We start from the raw sequence: 22,048 nt of genomic DNA, 5'->3' as shown, positions 1-22,048 counted from the left end.
CATTCATAAGCTGATTGCCAATTGGTGAGTTTGCGATTTGTCTTCGCCGTGTAAATTTCACGCGTTAGAAATTATCATATCGCAACTCTTTTATTTGAGATTTATTTTATGTTTTTCATTTTCAATTTTATTTAATTTTTTTGTTTGTGTTATAAAAATTTAATTGAAAAATTATAAAAGAACAAAAATTAATTTATTAAAGTGTTTTAAAAAATATAAAAATATAATAATGATTTTTTACAAAAAAAAAATATGAATTATTAAAATAAAATTCAATTTAAATTTAGAAGTGATTAAAGTGAACAAAAAAAAAATTTTTTTTTTGTTGTTGTTTTTTTTTCTTTATCATAATTATAAATAAAATATATGAATAAATTACTTGAAGAAAAATTCTATTTTTAATCAATTAAATATTAAACAGGTGTGAAATTGAAGAAAAACCAATAACAAGAAAAAATACTTGAGATAAACCTAAAAAGAATTTAAAGAAATTTTTTGTTTAATTTTTTTGGTTTTGTTTTTTTGTTTTCATTTTTTTCTTTTAAAGAAAAATATTGTGTAATTCTCCTGTTAATTTATTTCCGGAAATATCCTGAAATTCTGTTAATCCGATTTAGTTAACATTTTTATATAATTTACTGTCAAAAACAGAGAAAAGTGAAACAAAAGGAAAACATAAGAAGGAAAAGTAAAAAGAAAAACGAAAATGAAAAAGCGTGAAAATTTTTGTAGTAAGGATAATTTTGTTAATGTTGATTCAAGAAAAACCCAAAATAAATGCAATCATTTTAATAACTTTAAAAGAATATAATTTTATATTTAGAAATTATAATTATTCTTTTTATTCTATGTTGTTATATATATTTACATATTTACGCAAATATAATACTTGCATACATATTATGAATGATGTAAATGAAAAACAAAAATAAAAGGAACTCGCATACAAAAATATTATGATAATTTAAGAGGGTTTTCTAAAGAAAAGTAAACAAAAAAAAAATGTGGAGAAATAAATTGCAAAAATCTGTGATTCCTACGAAATAAAAATATTTTTCTTCAATTCTAAGGACTAAAACTCTAAGTGAAAAATATAGAAAATTCTATATTTCATATTGTTATTATTATTATTATTATTATTGTTACAACAAACAAAATATAACAATAAAAATAAATCTATATGTAAATGCCATATATTCATATGTACATATATGTATGTAATGATATCTATACATATATACATTCAATATTTGAGAACATTTAATGTAACAAACAACGGTTGAGTGCTTTTTTTATAATATGCAAAAAAACATTAAATTTTATCCTTGCATTTCTATTTTCTTATACAAAATAATATAAATACGAGAGAGAGATCTTTATTTATGCATTCATAAGTATAAATATATTATATGAGTACGTATATAATAAATAAAATAAAATAAATAAATAAATAATATATTTTTTTTTGCAATATTATTCTCTTTTTGTTTTATCATTTTTTTATTTCTCTTCTTATCATTTTATTTTTAAATTATTTAAATTTGTTATACAATTTTTATGCTTTATATAACAAAACTGGAAAAAAAAAAAAAACTGGAAAAATTTTAATATGTGAAAAAAAAACTAACACAAAACTGAAAGTAAAATTTATTAAAAATTTAACATGAAAAATATTTTGTATATAATATAAAAATATATAACATTATTATGCCCATTATATATATGAGACATTATACATGCATTTAGGCATAATACTCATATTATTACAAAAAAAAAGTTTTATTTTACAACTTTACAAAAACATTTTATTACTGCCGAATGTATAACTTTCTTTATATAGGCATTTATAATAAATAATATTATATATATAACATATATAACATATACACATATACATATGATTATAAAAATAATAAATACTTATATAATTACTTATATATAGATATAAATATATATATATATATAAACAACGATATTATATTATTAAAATGACGGTTGATGTTACAACTCGTAGTTTATTGGGTAGTTCTGGTGGTGGTTTTAATGATGCAATTAATAGTAAAACAACGTCTATAACAACCGGTGCCGCCAATTCAATTACAACAAATGGTACTAGTAATTTTATTGGTGGTAGTGGTGGTGGTAGCTGTAATACTGGTGGTGGTATTGGTGGAGCTAATCATTCAGCATCAACAACATCATTACAAAAGCAATTATCATTTTGTAATAAAAATAATAATAATTTATTAAAAGTTGATGAAATTGAAGTATTAGAATCAGGTGGTCCTGGCGGTATTAATACAATTAATACCGGTCCAGGTGGTAATAATATTGATCCAAATGAACAACAAAGGATACCAAAGGTAAAATAATAAATTTTAATTTTTTTTTGAAAATTTTTACATTGAATTTCAGTAAATTTAATATGTATAGTATTATACACGTCTAGCTGTAATTTTTTTTTTCAAATACTTTTATTAAAGCAAAATTTCAACCGACTATAAAATTTGAGCGATCAAACTGCCGAATAAGAAATTTTTGTAATGTTTTTAAATAATTTAATTTACATCTTATTTTTGTTTTGTTTCAAATTATATTACTAAAATTTATAAAAACTATAAAATTTATGAGGATTTTTTTATAGTATGAGTTTCAACTTTTTATGGCTGTTATTTTTATTATTTAAATGCGTCATTATTTTTCAAATCATATAAAATTATTCAATTTTTCGTAATTTAAAATGAAATAAAAATTCACATATAAAATTGTTTTCAGGATATTTGTTTTTTTTTTATAGTATTAAATATACACTGTCGGCAGATTGTTTCTCAAATATCGTCAAATTTTATTGCGAGACTTAAACAGGCACAGTCAAACAAATCGATTTTTAAAGTAGCACATTTCGAAAATTTAAGAAAAATGATTTCAATAAATTTTTTTCTTAGAACAAAATTTTATTGCATATCCTAGAAAAGGATATTAGATAAAAGGAGTGCTTAAAAGAAAGTTGAACTTGTATAAAAATTGTACTACAAATTTTGTACTACAGTTTTTGATTTAATGATATTAAGTTTGCAGCTGTCGTTTTAAAGAAATTGTTACTATAATATATAGCTTGAATAGTAAGACAAGTGGAAATTTCGTTCAGAGGGAATAATTTTCAAAGAAAAATCTATATGTGCTTATGAAATTTCACTTTGTCATCTCATTTTTTATTTGTACATGCACACACGGGCAGTCGAACAGAGTCAATCTAATTAATACATTTTTTTTCAAAAATTATTTGAAATTGCGCTGGAAAGAAGACAATTCCAATGAATATTTTTCGATATAAATATATAACTATATTGTGCAATGTTGGAAAGCATTTTATGTGCTCGCAAATTTGATTGTAAATAAAATTTCAATTAAAAATATTTTTTCATTTGATTGGAATATTTTCATTTTATCGTCGTGTTTATTTATATAAGCTTCTATAGAAAAGTCTTTATATATATCTACACAAAAATACTTAGAGGGCATAATAGTAATTTTGATATTATAGTGTAAGAGCAATAAGTTAACATTTGGATTATTGTGAATGTGAAAAAATAATTTGTCGGGTGAAATCAAAAATATTTCTTTAAATTAAATCGAATTTACAATTATTTTTACTTGTATTGGGTGCTTATATTATATGAAATGAATTTTTAGAAAAAAATTGTCATACTAAAACCGCAAGCAAACAAATAAATTAAATTATATTTCTTGGATTGTATAAAATCACAGAAGTATACAATTATTTAGTATATTATTTGTTTTTTTCTCCGCTAATTATTTAAACTGCGTAAAGAGCAAAGTATAGATTAATCCTTTTTGAGTTAGTACAAAGTATACAAAGCAATTTGAATTATGTGAAAACTTATAACAATTATGAACCCTTTAAGTTCATTATCAAGTACAGTAAAATTACTCTCTATATTTCTTATATATTTTTAGTTTTTCTCAAATTCCAAATTACATTATACATAATATGTATGTATATATTGGTAGGTCCATATAATACATTCAAAATTCAAGGTCATTATTTAAATAAAATTAAAATTTTCCATTTCAAAATTCAAATATTTTTTAAAGAATTTCAAATAAGTATTTGTTTTCCCGGAATTTTTTTATTACGAGTATAAGCAAAATATTTTCGTAATTTATAAATATTTGTACAGGTTAAAGAATTTAAAAGTGAAAACAAAAAAAAAAAAATAAAACATTTTTTTTAATATATCCTCCTGAATATCTTAAAAAAATTATTTATTCTCTTCTCGAATCATTGAAATATGCGCCTTTTTCTTTTTTCAAAACACAAAAGAAAAAAAGCAAAATAATTTTTCTTTTATGTTATGGTCAAAAATTTTACTTTCTAAAATTTCAAGTCAGCCATTTGGGGTTTAACGTTTTAGAATGTAAATTTTCTCTTTACAAATATATAGAAAAAAAAAATTCCTGCCACCTGAATTAAGGAATATTAATGAAAAATTTTGTAAGAGATTATACAAGGACATCAACATTATGTTAAATAGGAATGAAAAAAATATTTTATGAAATAGTTCTTTAATAAATTCCCAAAACATTTTTTGAAAGTCCTAAACAATTTATTAATTTAATGTTTTTTTCTTTTGCTTTTTTTGGGATAATGAATTATTTGCAAGTTTGTTGTAGGGATAACTATCAGGGATTTTAAATTCTAATTTATTTATTTTGTTGAAATGTTCGGAATTTTATTATTGTACCCATTTAATTTTATTTCACTTGTAAGTTAAATTTTATTTTACTTAAACTTAAAAGACGAATGTTATTGTTCTTGAAGAATCTGAAAATTTTCAATATTTTTTTATTGTCTTGGAAATATTTGGCTTTTTATCAAGATAAAAAGTTATTACAAATCCCTGATCAATAATGAAACTCTCAATTTTTGGCATATTGTTTATTTTTTGCACATTATAGTTTCAAGAATCCACTCTGTAAAATAAACAGCGGCAGTTGTTTGTTAACAACGAAAAGTCTCTATTACAATTTCAGTTGAAATGAATCAAAATATTTCAAATTTACAGGGACAAATATATTTTCGTATTAATAAAATATTTTTGAGTAAAAACGTTTCTGTTAAGAGTACGTGTATAAAAATTTTCTTAATATTAACATTTTCCAATATATTTGGGTCCACATATGTTTCAAAATATATATTGTATATATATATTTTTTTTTCTTTTGGGGAAATTGATTTTTCACTCAATAAGCATGAAAAATAAAAATTAAAACGTTCCGTTTTATTATTTTTCTCTTAAACTATTTGATGTGGAAAAATATAGTCTCAATTAGTTTTTAATAGAGAATTAAATCAAATCAAATTTGAATTAAAAGCACACATTGCCCAAGTTTTAGAAAAGCAAAAGAAATATTTTATTTTTTTCTTAGAATGAATTGGAAATTTAAATTTTGACATAAAATGCTTTATTACTTCTAAATGGTGCGTTATAAATTAAAATTTAACTAAAAATATCGGGAATCTATACAACAAAATATTCACTATAATTAAATAATTATTAAAAAAAAATCACTCAGATAAAGTACCCCCAAGCTACAATCGGAAATAAAATTTTTAATGGAGTTATAAGTGAGCATTGTTGAACAATATTAATTATCGTGATACAAAAAAAAAATGAAACAATTTTAATTTACATAATGATAATGCAATTCTTATAATGGATAATAATTATTACTTATCAAGAATGGACATTAATTTATTAATTTTAACAAAATTTTAATGGAGTCTATTTATTATCCTTTTATATATAAAATTAATGATAGAAAATTAATATTCTATTTGCATGTCAATAAATTATAACAAATTAAATATCATTTTGTTAAAGTATATATATATATTATATATGTAGAATACATTAATATTCTTTTATCCATACACAATCTAAATAAGTAATTATATAATTTATGCATTATAATATGTAGGTAGATATATGTATTTTATATATTATTAGCACAAGTATTTAGAATACTTTGTATGAATTTTTATTGGAATAAAAATTTGCAATTCGTATAAAAATATTTTCATTTTGAATGTAATTTTTTATATTGTAGGTTAGTTTTTCTTTAATACTATTGCGGGTGAAGTGATTTTCAGAGACCACTTAAAATCTTTAAAGAAATAATTAGTATATTAGTCAATAAGTAATCAAATGCACAGTTCCTTATGTTATATTGTTTGTGAAATATGTTGAAAATGTTTCAGTGATTATACAGAGTGTTTCGCATAAAACGGCAAATAATTTCAGGGATAATTCTTTGATCAATTTCCATGAGAAAAATTGTATGTGTGGGAGGGGGTGTAGATATACTCGTTTTCGAGCTACAGCTTGTTGAAAAAAAAAGGTACCATATTTATATATGCATATAAACAAATACTTATAACTTTAGAACCATGCGTCATAGAGCAACCATTGCTCCTAATTGATTGCTCTTTACATTTGGTCTTACAATCAATTTGATTTGAACCATAGTATTCCAGATAAAGCTTGTCAAAGTCAGAATTTTTTTTTTTTCGAAACGCTACGACGAGGGCTAAAAGTTGATCCATATAACATTTCCTCCATCTCTTGTAGTTTTGCCGGTAAAACGTGTAATGTATTCAAAAACATGTGGAAAAATTCATTTTTCATGCAAACATAATTTTCACAAATATTTTTTATGAAATATGTATTGTAATTTAAAAATTAAACTTTAATCTAAAAATGAGGGTTTTTCATTAACTGCTCCAGCACTATTCAAGTACATTAATTCTTTTTGTTACTTAATGCGCTGCAGATTAAACAATTGTTATTAAATTTGGAATAATTTTGGAACAACGTTTAAAATATTAATTTGATAAAATTTTCTTTAGTCTCTTTCCGTCCTTTTACCGTGCTCAAGGCTAAAAGTTCTAAAATAAGAGTTTCTTGGGACTAATAATAGACTTTTCCCATAAATTCTTATTATACATATATAGTCAGACTTTAAATATAGTAACAAATTATAATTAAACAAACTGCAATAATTATAATTAATATTTTACAAATATATTGAAGCATAAAACACCATACTTATTAATTAATTAATTATTTTTGGCAATTCTTATAACGAGAAATTATTTAACTTTTATTTTACCTTAACCTTTTGTAAGTTCCGAAATAAATTTCTTTTTATTTATATTAATAAGCATTTGTCTAGAAAAAAATTTACTTAGTATACGACGATTAATACAACATTTACTTATATTCAATATCATTATATGCATAAATTTAAATTAATTTTATTTTTATATTTAAAAAAAAAATATTTTTATATTTTCAATGCTTTTCATTTTACATACCTAAAGCAGAAGTAAATAAAATAGAAGAAGAACTGAATTCTATTATAAGAATTTTGTTTCTTTATTATTTTATTTAATTTTATTACAATGTCCCATTTTCTACAAGCTATATTTCCGTGCCCTCTCTCACCATACTATATACCCTTCTTCAATCCTTATTTTTATTTCTTAACCAAAAAAAAAAAAAATTGCAAATATAAAACCAATAAAAATGAAAAACATCGTATTTTAACCTTGAATTCAGAAAGTAAATATTAAAATTTACATCTTATACAAGAATTTGCACATACACAGTCATGAACATAATAATATCCTTTCTTAAACTATAATGTAATACGTATATAATTTTTATTTTTACATAAATACACACATTAGTTATATTGTAATTATATATTGTGGATTATATTTACATACACACATATTATATATGTATATATTATTATGTAGATTAAATTACAAAATATATATACAAAATATACATATTATATTATGTATAACAAGGATAAGAAGAAGAAAAACTATATGAGAATAAATAAATCAATTTTACAGACTATTTCTATAAAGGATAACAAAAAAAAAAAAAGAAATAAAACAAAATTTGAGTCGGGCACGAGAACAACATAAGGAAAAAAAAGAGAAAATAAAATTTCAAGTTTAAGTGTTTTTTATTTATTTATTTTTTTTGTCGTTTTTTTTTTTTATTCCATTTCTATCTTATTATTTTCTTTCTTTCTTTAGACACAAATATTCATGTATGCATATATATATTTTTGTATATGAATATATGAAATATCCTTTAAAAATTATCCTAGTTCTTTATTACACAGTATAATTTTTAGAACTTAAAATAAAGGAAGTCTTACAGAAGAAAGAGAGAGGTAAGAAAAAAATGTAAGAGAAAAAAAAATTAGGAAGATGAGATTAACATAGGTGGTGGTAGTGATCGGTAGTAAAAGAGAATAAAGAAGACAAATAGATTATTATTTTGACATCAACTCATTTTTCATCCTTATATACGTATATGTATATATGTACATGGGTTGTGTGTGTGGCAGCAAAAAAAAAAACACACCAATTTATCTTTCAAAGTTTTTATAGAAACTTTTTAATTTTTTATTTTTTTTACTCAGTTTTTTTTATTTATTTTTGTTTTAGTAAAAATTTTTGTCTGTAACTTTTTCATTATTCTCTTTTCCTTCCATTTTTCTTTTTTAAAGTTTATGGAATCTAACACCTACTAACTTACTTAATAAAATTCAACCAAAAAAATATACAAAATAAAATATAAAATAAAAACAACTAGTTTGAGATTCAGTTTTAGATTTTTTAAAACCCAGTCCAATTTAAGGAAATTATTTCTTTTTTATGATAAAAAAATTTGATATTAATTTTAAAAAATTCATAAGGAAAAAATAAAATTGTTTTTTAATTAAATTCACTGTCACATTTTATTAAATCATTTTTCATTGTTATAAAATATTTTTATTTGAGAATTTTTTCACAGACTAGGTATATAGCTAAAGGTCATTAATTTCTGGTATATATGAAAGGTCATCATTTGCCGTTTTATTCCGACTATCGGATATTAAAGTTTTATTCGCAGAGTATACAAAAGTGAATGCGAACTTATTGTTATTTTACTACATATGAAAAGGATTTTTTTATGATTTAATTTTAAAGGATTTTTCTCGAATTATGACTTAAAAACGATTATACTTAGAATTTCAGTTTATTTTTAGTTTTCAATTCAATTTTAAAAATTTTGCAACTCATTCCCTCTGCGAATTCATTTTAATTGAAACGAAACTAAATTTCTATCGTATGATAAATGTTATAAATTAATTATTGCTTTGTATTTGAATTCAATTACTTTAAAATTTAATAACGATAAAATAATAATCTAATATATCAATTAAAAATTTTATAAACTAATTTTAACTGTCTTATTCATAAATGAAATATATATATATAGTGTTTCATTTCCTAATTAAATTAAAATTAGTTTATTTTAAAAAACATTTCCAAAAATTGAAAAATTGAAATATAGAAAAATATTGAAAGCTTGTCATATAATTGAATATAATTGGAAGTTGTAAACTAGAAACGATTTTTTATATAGTTATGATTTTGGGAAAACTGGTTGAAATGTGAGATAGATCAGTGTGAAATATTCTTATTTTAGGAATTTCCTAAAAATAAAGTTGAAGAAAATATTGTTATCACTATCGGAATGGTTCAGTATCTGTTCCACAAAAATTCGACACGACTAAATTTCTAAATAGTATGCTATGTAATAATTCTAAATTTAAGAATTATTTTATGATAACTTTCTAAATTTAAGTATTTCACAAACTATGAATTTATTTCGTTCTTAATGTTGTATGGTTGGGAGACCGTACGCTTTGTTGGACATTAATTATTATTTAATTAAATGACAATTTTATTTTCTAATTATTTTTATTTGTTTTAACAATTGCAGAATTAAAAATTTAATAATAAGTATGACAAATTTTCTGTGCCTAATAGCCAAATCGTGTATCTCACTTTTTTCTTCACCTTTTATTCACTTTCAAATCAGTATTTTCCGTTTTTCTATTGGATATCTCATTTTTCCAGTAAGATTACTCAGATTTTTTCAATTGGATTTTTGCATTTTTTCTCAAATTATCGTCTGAATGTCTTACTGTCAAAAACAAAGTGATTGAATTTTGAATACATTTTAGAAAAAAACGAGATACACAATACCAAATAATTCTTCGAACTAGAAAATTACATTATACAAATATATGATAGGTATACTCACTTTCTTCTCGTTTGCCGAGTAAAATAGGGAGATAGATGATAAGGCTCTTAATATTTTTTCAAGTTATAATGACACCAAACACAATGTACTTTTAGGTGTAGGTATTTAAGTTCAAATCGCTGAATTGAAATTTAAAATTTCTGCTTAAATTTAATACAGCGATAATTTTTTAAAATGCGATAACAAGAATTGCGTCTTATGATTTATTAAGAGCAATTCTAAAAAAATCTCTAAACACTATAAAAAAGGTGTAATAAAAAATCTTAGGTTTGTAAATGATACTCTCTTATTTATATGCATAATTGATACCTAATATAATATATACATGTATATTATATATGTATATATATGTATGAAATATTAACTACGAGTATAAACTTTTATTCTATTAATGATTTTAAAGCAATTTCATAATAAAGTCATTTAAAATTTATTAAATCCTACACTCAAATTTACATAAATAAAAATAATACAAAACTAATATATATAAAATAAATTGTACGTATGTGTGTACACAATAATGTTCCATTTTTTTCAGTAACAATAAATAGGCGTTTCTATATTGTTATACGTCTACAAAATATGTATGAAAAAAACAAGATGGTGTAAATTTCTTTTTTAATTTTCTATTATATTATAAAGTTTTTGTGATCATTATTACTTCTCATTAGTTTTATTACTCATTTACAGAGTACTTAAATATAAAGTTAAATTAATTTTCAGATAAGACATCACCATCAATAACTTACGCCTGACTTCCAATCAAGTATGAAAAAAACTCTACTGAAAAGAGAACTGTACGGAATTCTTTTTAATAATTTTTACAAAACTTTTAAAAATCTTATCCTTGTATCGTAACATCATTCCATCTAAATTAACTGAAAATACAGAAAAAAAAAATTATATTTTGTTGCTTTTTCCTTGACAAAGTACTTATTCAATAAAACTTTTTTTCATTGCTGTCTGTCTATATTCAAGGATTTATGATATGAGAATATTTTTTCATCTTTCCAATAATGACAAACATATAAATTCATTCAGATTTATTTTCCATATACAGTCATTACTCGTACGGCAGCCTACCATAGTACCATATATAATATTCTTTATATGAGGAGCGATAAAAAGAATGAGGTTAAAAACTTTGTTTTATTCTAGACAATAGAATTTTAAATAGAAAATTGTGGTTATGAATTTGGGATGATATTTTTAATGAAATCAAAAATTTAATACTTCGTAAGATTGCTTTCAGATTTTTCTACCGAAATTGTCAACTCATGTTGCAATTCGTGATTATTGCGACGTTTTTCAATTGTCGAATTTGCAATAAAGTAAAATTATGTTAGTTCTTTCTTAAAATTGTATTTTGACACAAAAATGTCATAATGCCTTGGTAGCGCGTCATCTTTGACTATTCGGTTCAATGTGTAAGACTATAAGAGGCGTGCCAGAAGTATAGTAGTTTTGTATATGAATTTGCATAAGTATTTGAGGATACGGTGATTATCTTTGACTATTTTAAAAATTGAGCGCTATAATGAAGAATCTACGCGTTGTCTTTATTGTATTGTAATATTTTGTGTAGTATGTTAAGTTTATTACATTATCGGCTAGGGCAGAAAATTGAGCTTTAAAAATTATTGCCTTCAGCTTCGAACTGAAAGTGCAATTTGATACCAAGGTGGATTATTTCTGTGTAACTGGTTTTTGTGGATAATTGCATAATTGCAAAAATAGAGAGAATCTTTGTCGAAATTTTCTACGGGCAAGTATTTACATTATACATTTTTTATTATTTCCAAGTACTTCTATAAACTTCTTTTTTTTTATCAAACATTTGGGTTTTCTAGACTGAATAACTACTTTGGCTATCATGTCAATTGGCGTATTTAAAATTGAAATCTTAGAACTCTAATATTAAGAAAAATATTCAATGTATTTAAATGGAAGATTTCTGTAAAGATCACAATTGCCTTTAACAAATTTGAATTTATTAAGAATTAATTTACATTTGCCTTATTATCGGTATTGTGTATACCTTTGGTATGACAATATACGCTTCAAATACCGTTATTTTATTACTGTGATTCATCCTTATTTTGTATAATAATAAATTTTTTAATTTCTAATACGACCTACATATACCCAAATAGAAATTCTTGATACTATATCATGAATAAAATATTTTTCAGTTATACATAGAAATTTGTTTCCACACTGGCGTTGAAATTAAAGGTTAAGCCTTTGTATATATTTTTTTTAGTTAACGAAGCAAAAAAAATATAAAAGGAAATATTTTATTAGAGTCTCTGTACAATTATAAATAAAAGTTATTATTTAACTATAAATCAGAATGATATTAAAAAACTTCTCTTCTAGATAACATGCTGATTATTTAATAACCATACTAAAAAGTTTAAGGAGGAAAAACTAGGAAGATATTTAAGACAAATATTTTTCAAAGTCAAAATTAAAAAAGATAAATTTTCTTTAGAAGGATAAGAAAAAAACTGAAAAAGAAGAAATGTAAATGAATAAAAATATTTTCATTTGTTTTAAGCCCACCATAATGACAAACACTCGTTAAAATGGTTGTGGAATTAAAGTTTTCCAAAATATTTTATCTGATTTAAATCTTGTTAGAGTAATAACATTGAAAATAAAAAAAAATAAACTAAATAAAAAAATATAAGATGTGGCCAGCACATAACCGACCGCAATGTGTATTGTCTAGTTAAGTGAAAGTGTTATACAGAAGATTATGAAAATACCTTTTGAACACTCACTTTAAATTTTAAGGAAGTTAGTAAGCTTTTGAAAATTTTAAGGAAGTTAGTAAGCACACCTAGAGAAATATGAATTTGGCTTTTAGTAGAGTTTTACTTTATACCATCTGAATTCTCTGAAAAGTTCGCCAGTAATTTCGAGTAACAAACTGCACTCAAATATTAAATTACAACAAATTTCATCGTTTAGTTCCTTAGAAAGTGTGAAAAATGTAAAATCGGCCTCTAGTTCGGTTTCCTGATATTCCAAAATTTAACGTGGCCATAAACGTGGTTTTACATCTTGAATTTAAATATTAAATTTCAAACAAATCGGCTGATTATTTCTCTTTACATTTCGGAAAAAGGTTCAGTTCCCGAGGGCCGACATATCCCAAAAGTTGATCAATAACAGAGCCAAAATAAACTCATATATAAAATTTTATCAAAATCGGTTCAGTGAAACATGAGATACATGCGTGCATACACAGACTGCCAGACAGACAGACCGACAATTCTCTAAAAATAGTTTGTTTACGCTTCTATACTATGTAGAAGTGCGTTCCTACCAAAAACTCGACATCAGAAATTTGTTACCATCACATAACTTCCTTTATTGTTTGCAATACTGTCAGCAAAAAGAAAACTAAGTAAGAAAAAGAATTAAAGAGTAGTAAAATTTTGCACAATAGTTAATCTTCTCAACTAAAAGTTACTTTAAAGGCAACAAAAAAAATGGAAAGTTATTACAAATTAAATTTACCTTAGAAAAATGTATTCTTTTTATCGAAAAGGATAATTGGAATCTGGTATTTTGTTTTATTTTTATTTGATTTCTTTAATGTAAATACCATGTATAAGTGAGGTTTAGTTTCTGAATTAAATTACAAGAAAATTGTTTAAATAATAGAAAAATTATATTTCTTGGTATTCTGCACGGACCACGAATAGTAGTTTGATGTTACTGAAAATAACAAAAAAATGTTTGATTCGAGCTTCTATATTTACAGAAAATAAATTTGCTGTTACTAGGAATGAGATTTGCGTAATTGAATCACATTTAAATATTTAATTGCAATATTTTCCAGACAGTTCAAAATTTTTAATTGATTTGGGGAACTCAAGTAGAAATATTAGAAAAAAAGAAATTCTATTTTCCTTTATGTAGCATATTACTGTTGAAATATTAATGTTCTATATTTTATGCTCTATAAGAGTTGAAAGAATAACATACTGCTCTTAATGCTCTAACTAGCTTGCTTTCGTTTTACATACTTAATTTGTGAAATTTTAAAAAGATAAAATTCTATTCTATAAGTTTTGAGGTTTCAAACATGCTTGATAAATGATCAAATTGTTTATCGAACAAGTTTGAATATAATAAAATATTAATATAATTAAACAGGTTTTAATGCAATTAAGAAATTTAAGTTCGATTTTAAAATTGTGAACATAAAATACTACGAAGTAACTCATTTTTTGTACTAGCATGTAATGAGCAATTTTACTGGTGATTGTTAACCGGTTCAAACTTGGATTGAAGCATATATATAAGTTTTTATTTGTCTGATTCAGTATTTTGAAAGGAAACACATTAAAAATTTCCGATCAGCTTGTATTAGTGAAATAATAAATTTAACGACGTCTATTTGAAATCAGGAAAATTACTGTATGTAATTGCATACTAAAGTAGATCTTGCGAGTATGATTGGAAAGAATTTGATTTCGTTTCACATTAAATGCTTTTGCAAAATATTAACTATTATATTGTCATATGTATTTCATTAATTCGACGTTACAAATGGTTAATTAAATTTTATACACCTATGTCTAAGATATTGTCTTTTTTTTTTATTCTGTATCAAATTCTACACTATAAAAGTAGAAAGAAATTGAAAAATAAGGATCTTATGTTATTATCATCACTTCAACTATGTGCTCAAACACATATTTAAACATATATGATATAAACGTACAATAAAAGTATATGTGTGTTTGTGTATAGGTATAGGAGTTAATATAGGTATATATATACTCTCATAGTGAGAGTCAGATCAGCCGTTTCTAGCACGTGCAGGCCACTTTTATTATTTTTATATTTTTTCTATTCATTATTATTACTTTCTTTTTTCCTTTGTGTTTAAGAGTATTAATAATTTGGGAAAATTTAAATAGGATTTTTTTTCAAGAGTTTTTTGTTTTTAGATTCTTGTTCTTTTTTTTGTTTTCCAAAAGATACACTAACCAAAGTAATAAAAAGCTATAAAAAGGGAAAATCATAGACAGTTTAGCGCCATTTTTGTTATCCTATAATATAAAAGTATAGGCGGTTTTCATTGTCATATACAGTAAAATTGCTATTTATTTTTTTAGTAATGCCAAGTAATACACGAGATTATTACTATGTGGGTAGAGTGAAGGATGCTGTTTGGCTGGCTGGCTATGATTTTTTTCTATATTTAAAAGTTGATCATTTAATTTTTTCGCTTTTTCTCGTTATTTTTGTTATTTATTAAAAAAGTAAATTGATGACTTCTTTATTTTTTTATTAATCTATGGGACTTTAATGGTTACTGTTTATTTTTTTTCCTTTATTTTGAGTACTGTGGTCATCAGAAAGATTTATATATAGAGATTATTTATAGCTATTAAGTAGAAAAAATGATAAGATTAAGTAAATTTAATGGAAAAAGATTAAAAAAAATTAAAAAAAAGTTTAAATAATTTTATGAATAATTGCAAAATGGTGAAGATTTCTACATTTTTTTTTAATTGATTGATTGATTCCAATTTGATGTTTATTAAATGTTTTAGTGAGAATAGATGGATTGAAGCACAGATTTGTTATAATTAATGTATGCTGTTCGGTATATAAAATTTAATATCAGAGATTTTGTTGAATTTGCAAGATTTTAAATTATAAATTAATATTTTTGTCATAATATAGGAAAGGTATTATTGTAATAAATCAGTAAATATAGAAAATTTTCAGAAAAAATTAATATTATATTCAAATACGTGTTTGGTAAATTGAATAAATTTTGACCAAATTTGTGGGATACTTTAGAATATCAAATAAAAATTTTTATAATCCTTTGTGGATTCGAATATTTATGAGTAGATTAATCAGTATCGTAAGATTCTCAATTATACAGAATTTTAAATATATCGAAAAATATTTTAAAAATATTTGTATATAGTAAGTATATGTATTTACACTGCTCTATGGAAAGCATACCATGGTAGAGCTTTGTATTTAGTTCAGATAGCTTCTTTCCGCTTTCACCATCAACTTATTACTCGGCAATATGAATAAATTTTCTTCTCTTATTTGATAAATTTTTAGTGAAATATATAACATTCATCCTTAAATTATACTTTTTCGAAATTCTGAAAAATCTCATGGTTGGTTATAAGCAATCAACTTATACTAAGTTAATTTTTAAATAAGTTTTTCTCCTACATACTAAGTTATTACCGACTGCATTGTGTACAATAAGGTAGAATATGTCATGACACAAAATTTCGGAAGTCGATATTCGGTGGGAACGCACTTCTTCATAGTAGAGTAGTGTAAATAAAATACGTTTAGAGAGATGTCGGTCTGTCGTCCTGTTGTGAGTGCAACTTGTGTATCCCAAGTTCGGCTGAACGGATTTTGATGAAATTATATATGTGAATTTATTCACGGCTATGTAACGTATTGATCACTTTTTGGGATATGTCAGGCCTTGAGAGCTAGACTTTTTTGCCAATCGATTTTAAATTTTTGCATATATCAGGAGAAATAACCAATTTCATTGAAATTTAATCCTTGAGATGTTAAAACGAACGTTAAAATAAATTTTTGAAATGATCAGGTCTCGGAAGCCAATTTAGAGGTTAAATTTACATTTTTTACCATGTCTATGGAACTAATTGATATAATTTTTTGCAATTTAATATTTGAGTTCTGGTTGCTACTGAAACTAACTGCCGAACTTAACCTTTCGGATGACACAAGACGAAACTTTACTAAGAGCAAAATTTAAATTTTTTTCTAAACTGAAAGCTTAATCCTTATTATTAAAGTATCTTTAAAATTGAAAGAATTGCTTAAAACACATTTTCATAATTTTCTACAACACTTGCCTCACATTAACACAATATACATTGCAGTGGGTTTTGTGTTGACCACATTAGGTTATTTTATTCTGCTCTAAATTAAAATTTATTTAATTAAAAAAAATTTTTAAAATTGAAATATTTTCAAGATTAAATTTTTAGTTTCATTTTCTTTTTTTTTAATCAAAGTTAACAATTTTTAAATGCATATGAATAGAAAATGAAAAATTTTATAATTAAGGAAAGAAAAATTTTTTTCTATTTCGCAGGAAAAACAGAATGCACAATTATATATTTTTTTTTTTTCAATTTAAAATCTCAGGATATTTTGAAGTTTCTTAGAAATTCTTGATATTCTTTAGAATTTGCATTTAATTCGGATTTCAATTTTTGTTTGAAGATTTTTTTTTCAATAAGAAAAATAAAAATATACCTGCATATATACTACATATATACATATATTATATACATATTAAAAGTGTTTTTTATTTTTACAATAATTTTCCTCTTAAATGTAAAAAGAATTTTTTCAATACATTTCAATAGCTTCAAGGATATTTTGTTTTTTTTTTGAAAAATATTTTTAAAGAAAAGAAATCTTTTTAAACAAAGATTTATTGAAAATAAAATATATGTATATGCATATAATTCAGAACATACTACATATGCTCATATGTGCACCTCATATATACTACACATTTAGAAAACGAATTTTAGAAATTTTCTCTATTTAACCTTCGATTAATTCTATGATTCTATACTGAGGTTGATTCTAAATAAAATGGTTCATATATAAATGACAAAAAAAAATATTGTTTACGAACATTGAATTTTAATCAAATAAATACTTATAATAATATTTTGTATACTTATATATATATAAAGGTCATGATGATGGTCAGATCATACAATGTGCACATATACAGTTTATAAGCTATTCATATTTCGTACCTTGTTCGAAATCGATTCAAAATAAGATATGCTATAATTTCAATATATGAAAAATTGTATTGGATTAATATAATAAATGGAGTATAGTTACCTTACATATTTTCAAAATATATGTATAATGATTTTAATTTAAAGAATATCTCTTTAATGTAATAGTCATTATTATTAAGTATATGTATAAGCAGGGAGGATTCACGAAAAATTTATAAGAATATAGAAAATAATGTAATAAGACTTTTGAATATTTTGCATTAGGTACCCTAAAACGTGACAAAATTAAGATTGAAAAGCACGAATTTTAATATTTATACAGTTGTGGTTTTTATATAAATTTCTTCGTAAATAAATTGTTATTTTTATATAATGTAATATATACATATAGATACATGATTGTTATTGTATAATATAGTCATCAATTTTCGTTAGTATTGCAGCGCATAAATTTGATATTATACATAGAAAATTTAAATAAGGTTTGAATAAATAAGAGTACGTGGTTTTTTTGGAAGTTTGTCACTTTTTTCTATGAAATGTAAATTTATTGTTTTCAAAATCCTCATCTAAGCTCGTAAAAATCTACGTCAAAAATTTGAAATATGAGTACATCAAGTTTTAATAAATTATAAAAAATTGAAGTTATAATTCTGTTAATTTATAAATATCGTTATCAATATTACTGTACTTAATACCAAATATACTTAAATACAAATTGGGTATTTCATTAAATACGAGATAAATCTTCCTGCGTTCGTGCTATTTCAGAATAAAATAAAGTTGAGTCAAACCAATGGTTTGTATTGTAGCACTTTTCCCTTCAATAAGTGAAAATACTGCTTTGAAAAACAATCTATGTATACCTACCACACTATTAAAATTATTTTCTTTCATATATGAAACTATTTAAGTGCAAAATTTTTTGGAAAAGTGCTAAAAAGTGGGATTTTTTATTTGGCATAGTGATTTTTGATATGCGACATTTTTTATTTTCGCCTGGTGCTTATAAGAGTAAATTAGGCTATATGGCGTGCGAGGCACACACATCTTGTTAATGTTGAAAGAGCGTTTTTCTCAAATCTAGCCAACTCCCAAGAACAATTGTTTTTGTGCCTTATTTGTGATTATTGCAAAGCGATTCGCACAGTGTACTAAATCGGTAATATAAAACAATATTAAACGTTCTTTTTAATTAATTTTTCGGAACACGGGGCCATACAGGGTTCATTTTCGAAAATCTTTCGAAACGAAAATTTTAGATTACGCCGAAATCGCACTACTCCGTCTAAGACTACAGCTTTTTTGACTTTGAATTTCAGAATAAGGGCTTAAAGGGTTAGAAAAATTTATTTTTCGATTGTAACTTTCGAATGTACAGGATTTACGAAGTTTTCTTTTGTATTTGAATCCATCGCAAAGACGTAATCGATTAATAGTGTAAGAGTACATAAAAGGACACATAAACTTACATATTTTTATTTTTATATATGCGTAATAATATGTAGATTATAATTATTAAATGTAAAGAAAGAAGCTGTCATGCTTTTTATGATATCGGTATTGCTTGATACCTCTCTGTATGTACTTTTGAAAAAATTTAATGCATATCAATAGTTTTACATTTTTAGTATACAAATTTGTAGGTATAGTAAACTCAAATAAATATTAGGCAGGGGTATTGCATTATTCAAATTGTTTTCTCGTCAATGGTTGTAGAGCTTGCCAGGGTATTTAGATTTATATCTGATGTGATTATATTTAGTTCAAATGTTAATTAATTTAATTAACAAATTAAGATGGTTCTCTTGTTATTATAAACAAGAATTTCTATAAATATTAAAAAAATATTTTTAGCTCTTCTATTATTAAATTTACGCTATCAAAAATTTTTTTTATGTCAGTTGTTAAGGGTTAATAAAAGTTGATTCTTAATCACAATCCTACCTGGACTCTACAGAATATAATTTAATGTAAGTTATAAAGTAATTCAGATTCAGTAGACCGTTAATATATTCCTTGAAAATAATAACTTAATATATAACTTGTTTATTCTACAAACATATCATGTAAGTTAACGAGGGATCAAATAGCGGGCATGTTAAAACAAGTTCAAACATGTTTCATCAGACATATTTCATCGTGAGAATTCTTCTACGCTGAATATTAATATTAAAACATGTTCAAATACGTTTCCAGCAAACATCATATTTCAGCATGAGAATTTCTTAACGCAAAAATATGTTCCCACAAAAAGTGCTGACGACATGTCTACGCTGTACTGTGAGAAATTTTTAGTTAGGAAAATAACATAAAATTAAATTTGCTAAATAAGCAAATTTTATACTATAAATTAGGTAACATTTAGATTAAGAATTTAGTCTTAGATAGTCTTAGACATTAATTGAACTAAGCTTTAAAGTCTTAGAATAGTCTTAAAATTTAATTGTAAAGTTATATTAAATTTTAACCTAGTGTTGTGAAATAAAACGTATTGTAAAAGTAATCTTAAAGAAATAAAACGTATTATAAAAGTAATTTTAAAATCGAAATAAAATTATTTTTTTTTAAACGAATTTTGACACAAAATTCGTAACTGGCGCCCGAGCAGGGACAGGTCGTAACAATAAGGTTCTACAAGTGAAGACAAGGTTAAATAACCCGTCATAAGTGAGCGTAACTCGTACCGCAGTAGGCCGATAGTAAATCTCGAACACTAACAGCCAAAAAGGAACAATACGGTGCCTCCAGTAGAAATCTGCGACCTGCGAACAAAGCACAACACAATCATCTGAGACTCCTGAAGTAACCTTCAGTAACACGGGAACAATAGGACATGCGAACCCGCGCTTTAATAGTCCTCATAATACTAAAGTAAGAAAATTTTTTTAAAAAAAAGGAAAATTAAACAATTTAAAAGAAAAACGATTAACAATTCTAATTTAAATAAAAATTAATTAAATATAAAAACCAATAAAAAATTGAAATAAACTTAATAATTAAAAATTAAAAACTTAAATAAAAGTAAAAAAAAAAAAATTTAAATTAAATTAAAAAAAACTTAACCAAAAATTAAACTAAAATTAAATTAATATAAATAACGGTGAATTAAATAAATTAAGAAATCAAAATTAATTTGACTACTAAAATTTAAAACGAAAACTAATAAACGAAAAAAGTAAAGGTAGCAATACCACCAATACACGTAAAACATAGAAACCCTATTACTGGAGAACGAGAGTTGATACGAATAATCAAAATCGAACTATTGTTCAATAAAAAAATTTTTACAAATTCAAAGGCTTAAAAATAAAAAATATAAGAGTATAAAATGGAAGCTCTAACCACAGCAATCAATAATTTAACGGGAATAGTGAACCGGCAAATAGAACAAATCAAAAGTTTAGAACAACGTATCGTAAATCTGGAACATTCTGCAACGGGTAGTGACTTAACACAAGAGCAAGAAGGTTTTATGAAAAGGCTGGAGCAACGGATTCAACATTTAGAATTTTCTGGATCTAGTGGTAATCAAACACAAAGCCAACAAATTCTAGCAACGCCAAAAACCGTTGACGAACTCAAAGAAATAAGCAGACTCCCAGACAGAGTGAAGGAGCTCCAATATTTCGATGGTGATCCAGTACAATATATCTCTTGGGTGCACGCCGTAGAAAGCATACTAAAAGATTATGAAATCGTTAAAGAAAGACCCATATACCGGACTATTTTACAAAGCATCAGGCAGAAAATCAGAGGCAAGGCTGATCTGGCCTTGATATCGTATAACATCTATGACGAAGACTGGTTAACAATCAAGGAATGCTTGTCGATGCATTACGCCGATAAAAGAGATGTGCGTACCCTCGAGCACCAACTGTTCATGCTTAAACAAGGCAACTCTAGCATAGATTCATTTTACGCTACCGTCAATCATCAATTTTCACTCATCGTGAATAAATTAAAAACGGAAACCTACAATGCTGAAACAATTGCTGTGCTTGTCGAGACATACAGAAATAAAACATTGGACGT

The 22,048-nt window shown here is 24.2% G+C and overlaps 1 protein-coding gene across 1 annotated transcript in view; it reads left to right on the top strand.

Moving 5' to 3' along the window:
- Window positions 1–1,781: 1,781 nt before the first annotated feature.
- LOC129605815 (endothelin-converting enzyme homolog) overlaps window positions 1,782–22,048 on the top strand; it is a 92,792-nt gene continuing 72,525 nt past the window's right edge. Inside the window, exon 1 of the mRNA XM_055515778.1 lies at window positions 1,782–2,363. Coding sequence (XP_055371753.1) covers window positions 1,989–2,363 — 375 coding nt within the window. The 5' untranslated portion in view covers window positions 1,782–1,988. The remainder of the gene's footprint in view (window positions 2,364–22,048) is intronic.

Source organism: Condylostylus longicornis, unplaced genomic scaffold, assembly GCF_029603195.1.
Source record: "Condylostylus longicornis isolate FDR11 unplaced genomic scaffold, ASM2960319v2 ptg000015l, whole genome shotgun sequence".
Taxonomy (NCBI): Eukaryota; Metazoa; Arthropoda; class Insecta; order Diptera; family Dolichopodidae; genus Condylostylus; species Condylostylus longicornis.
The sequence above is the reverse complement of the archived record's forward strand: the minus strand, read 5'-3'. Positions and strand labels throughout refer to the sequence as shown.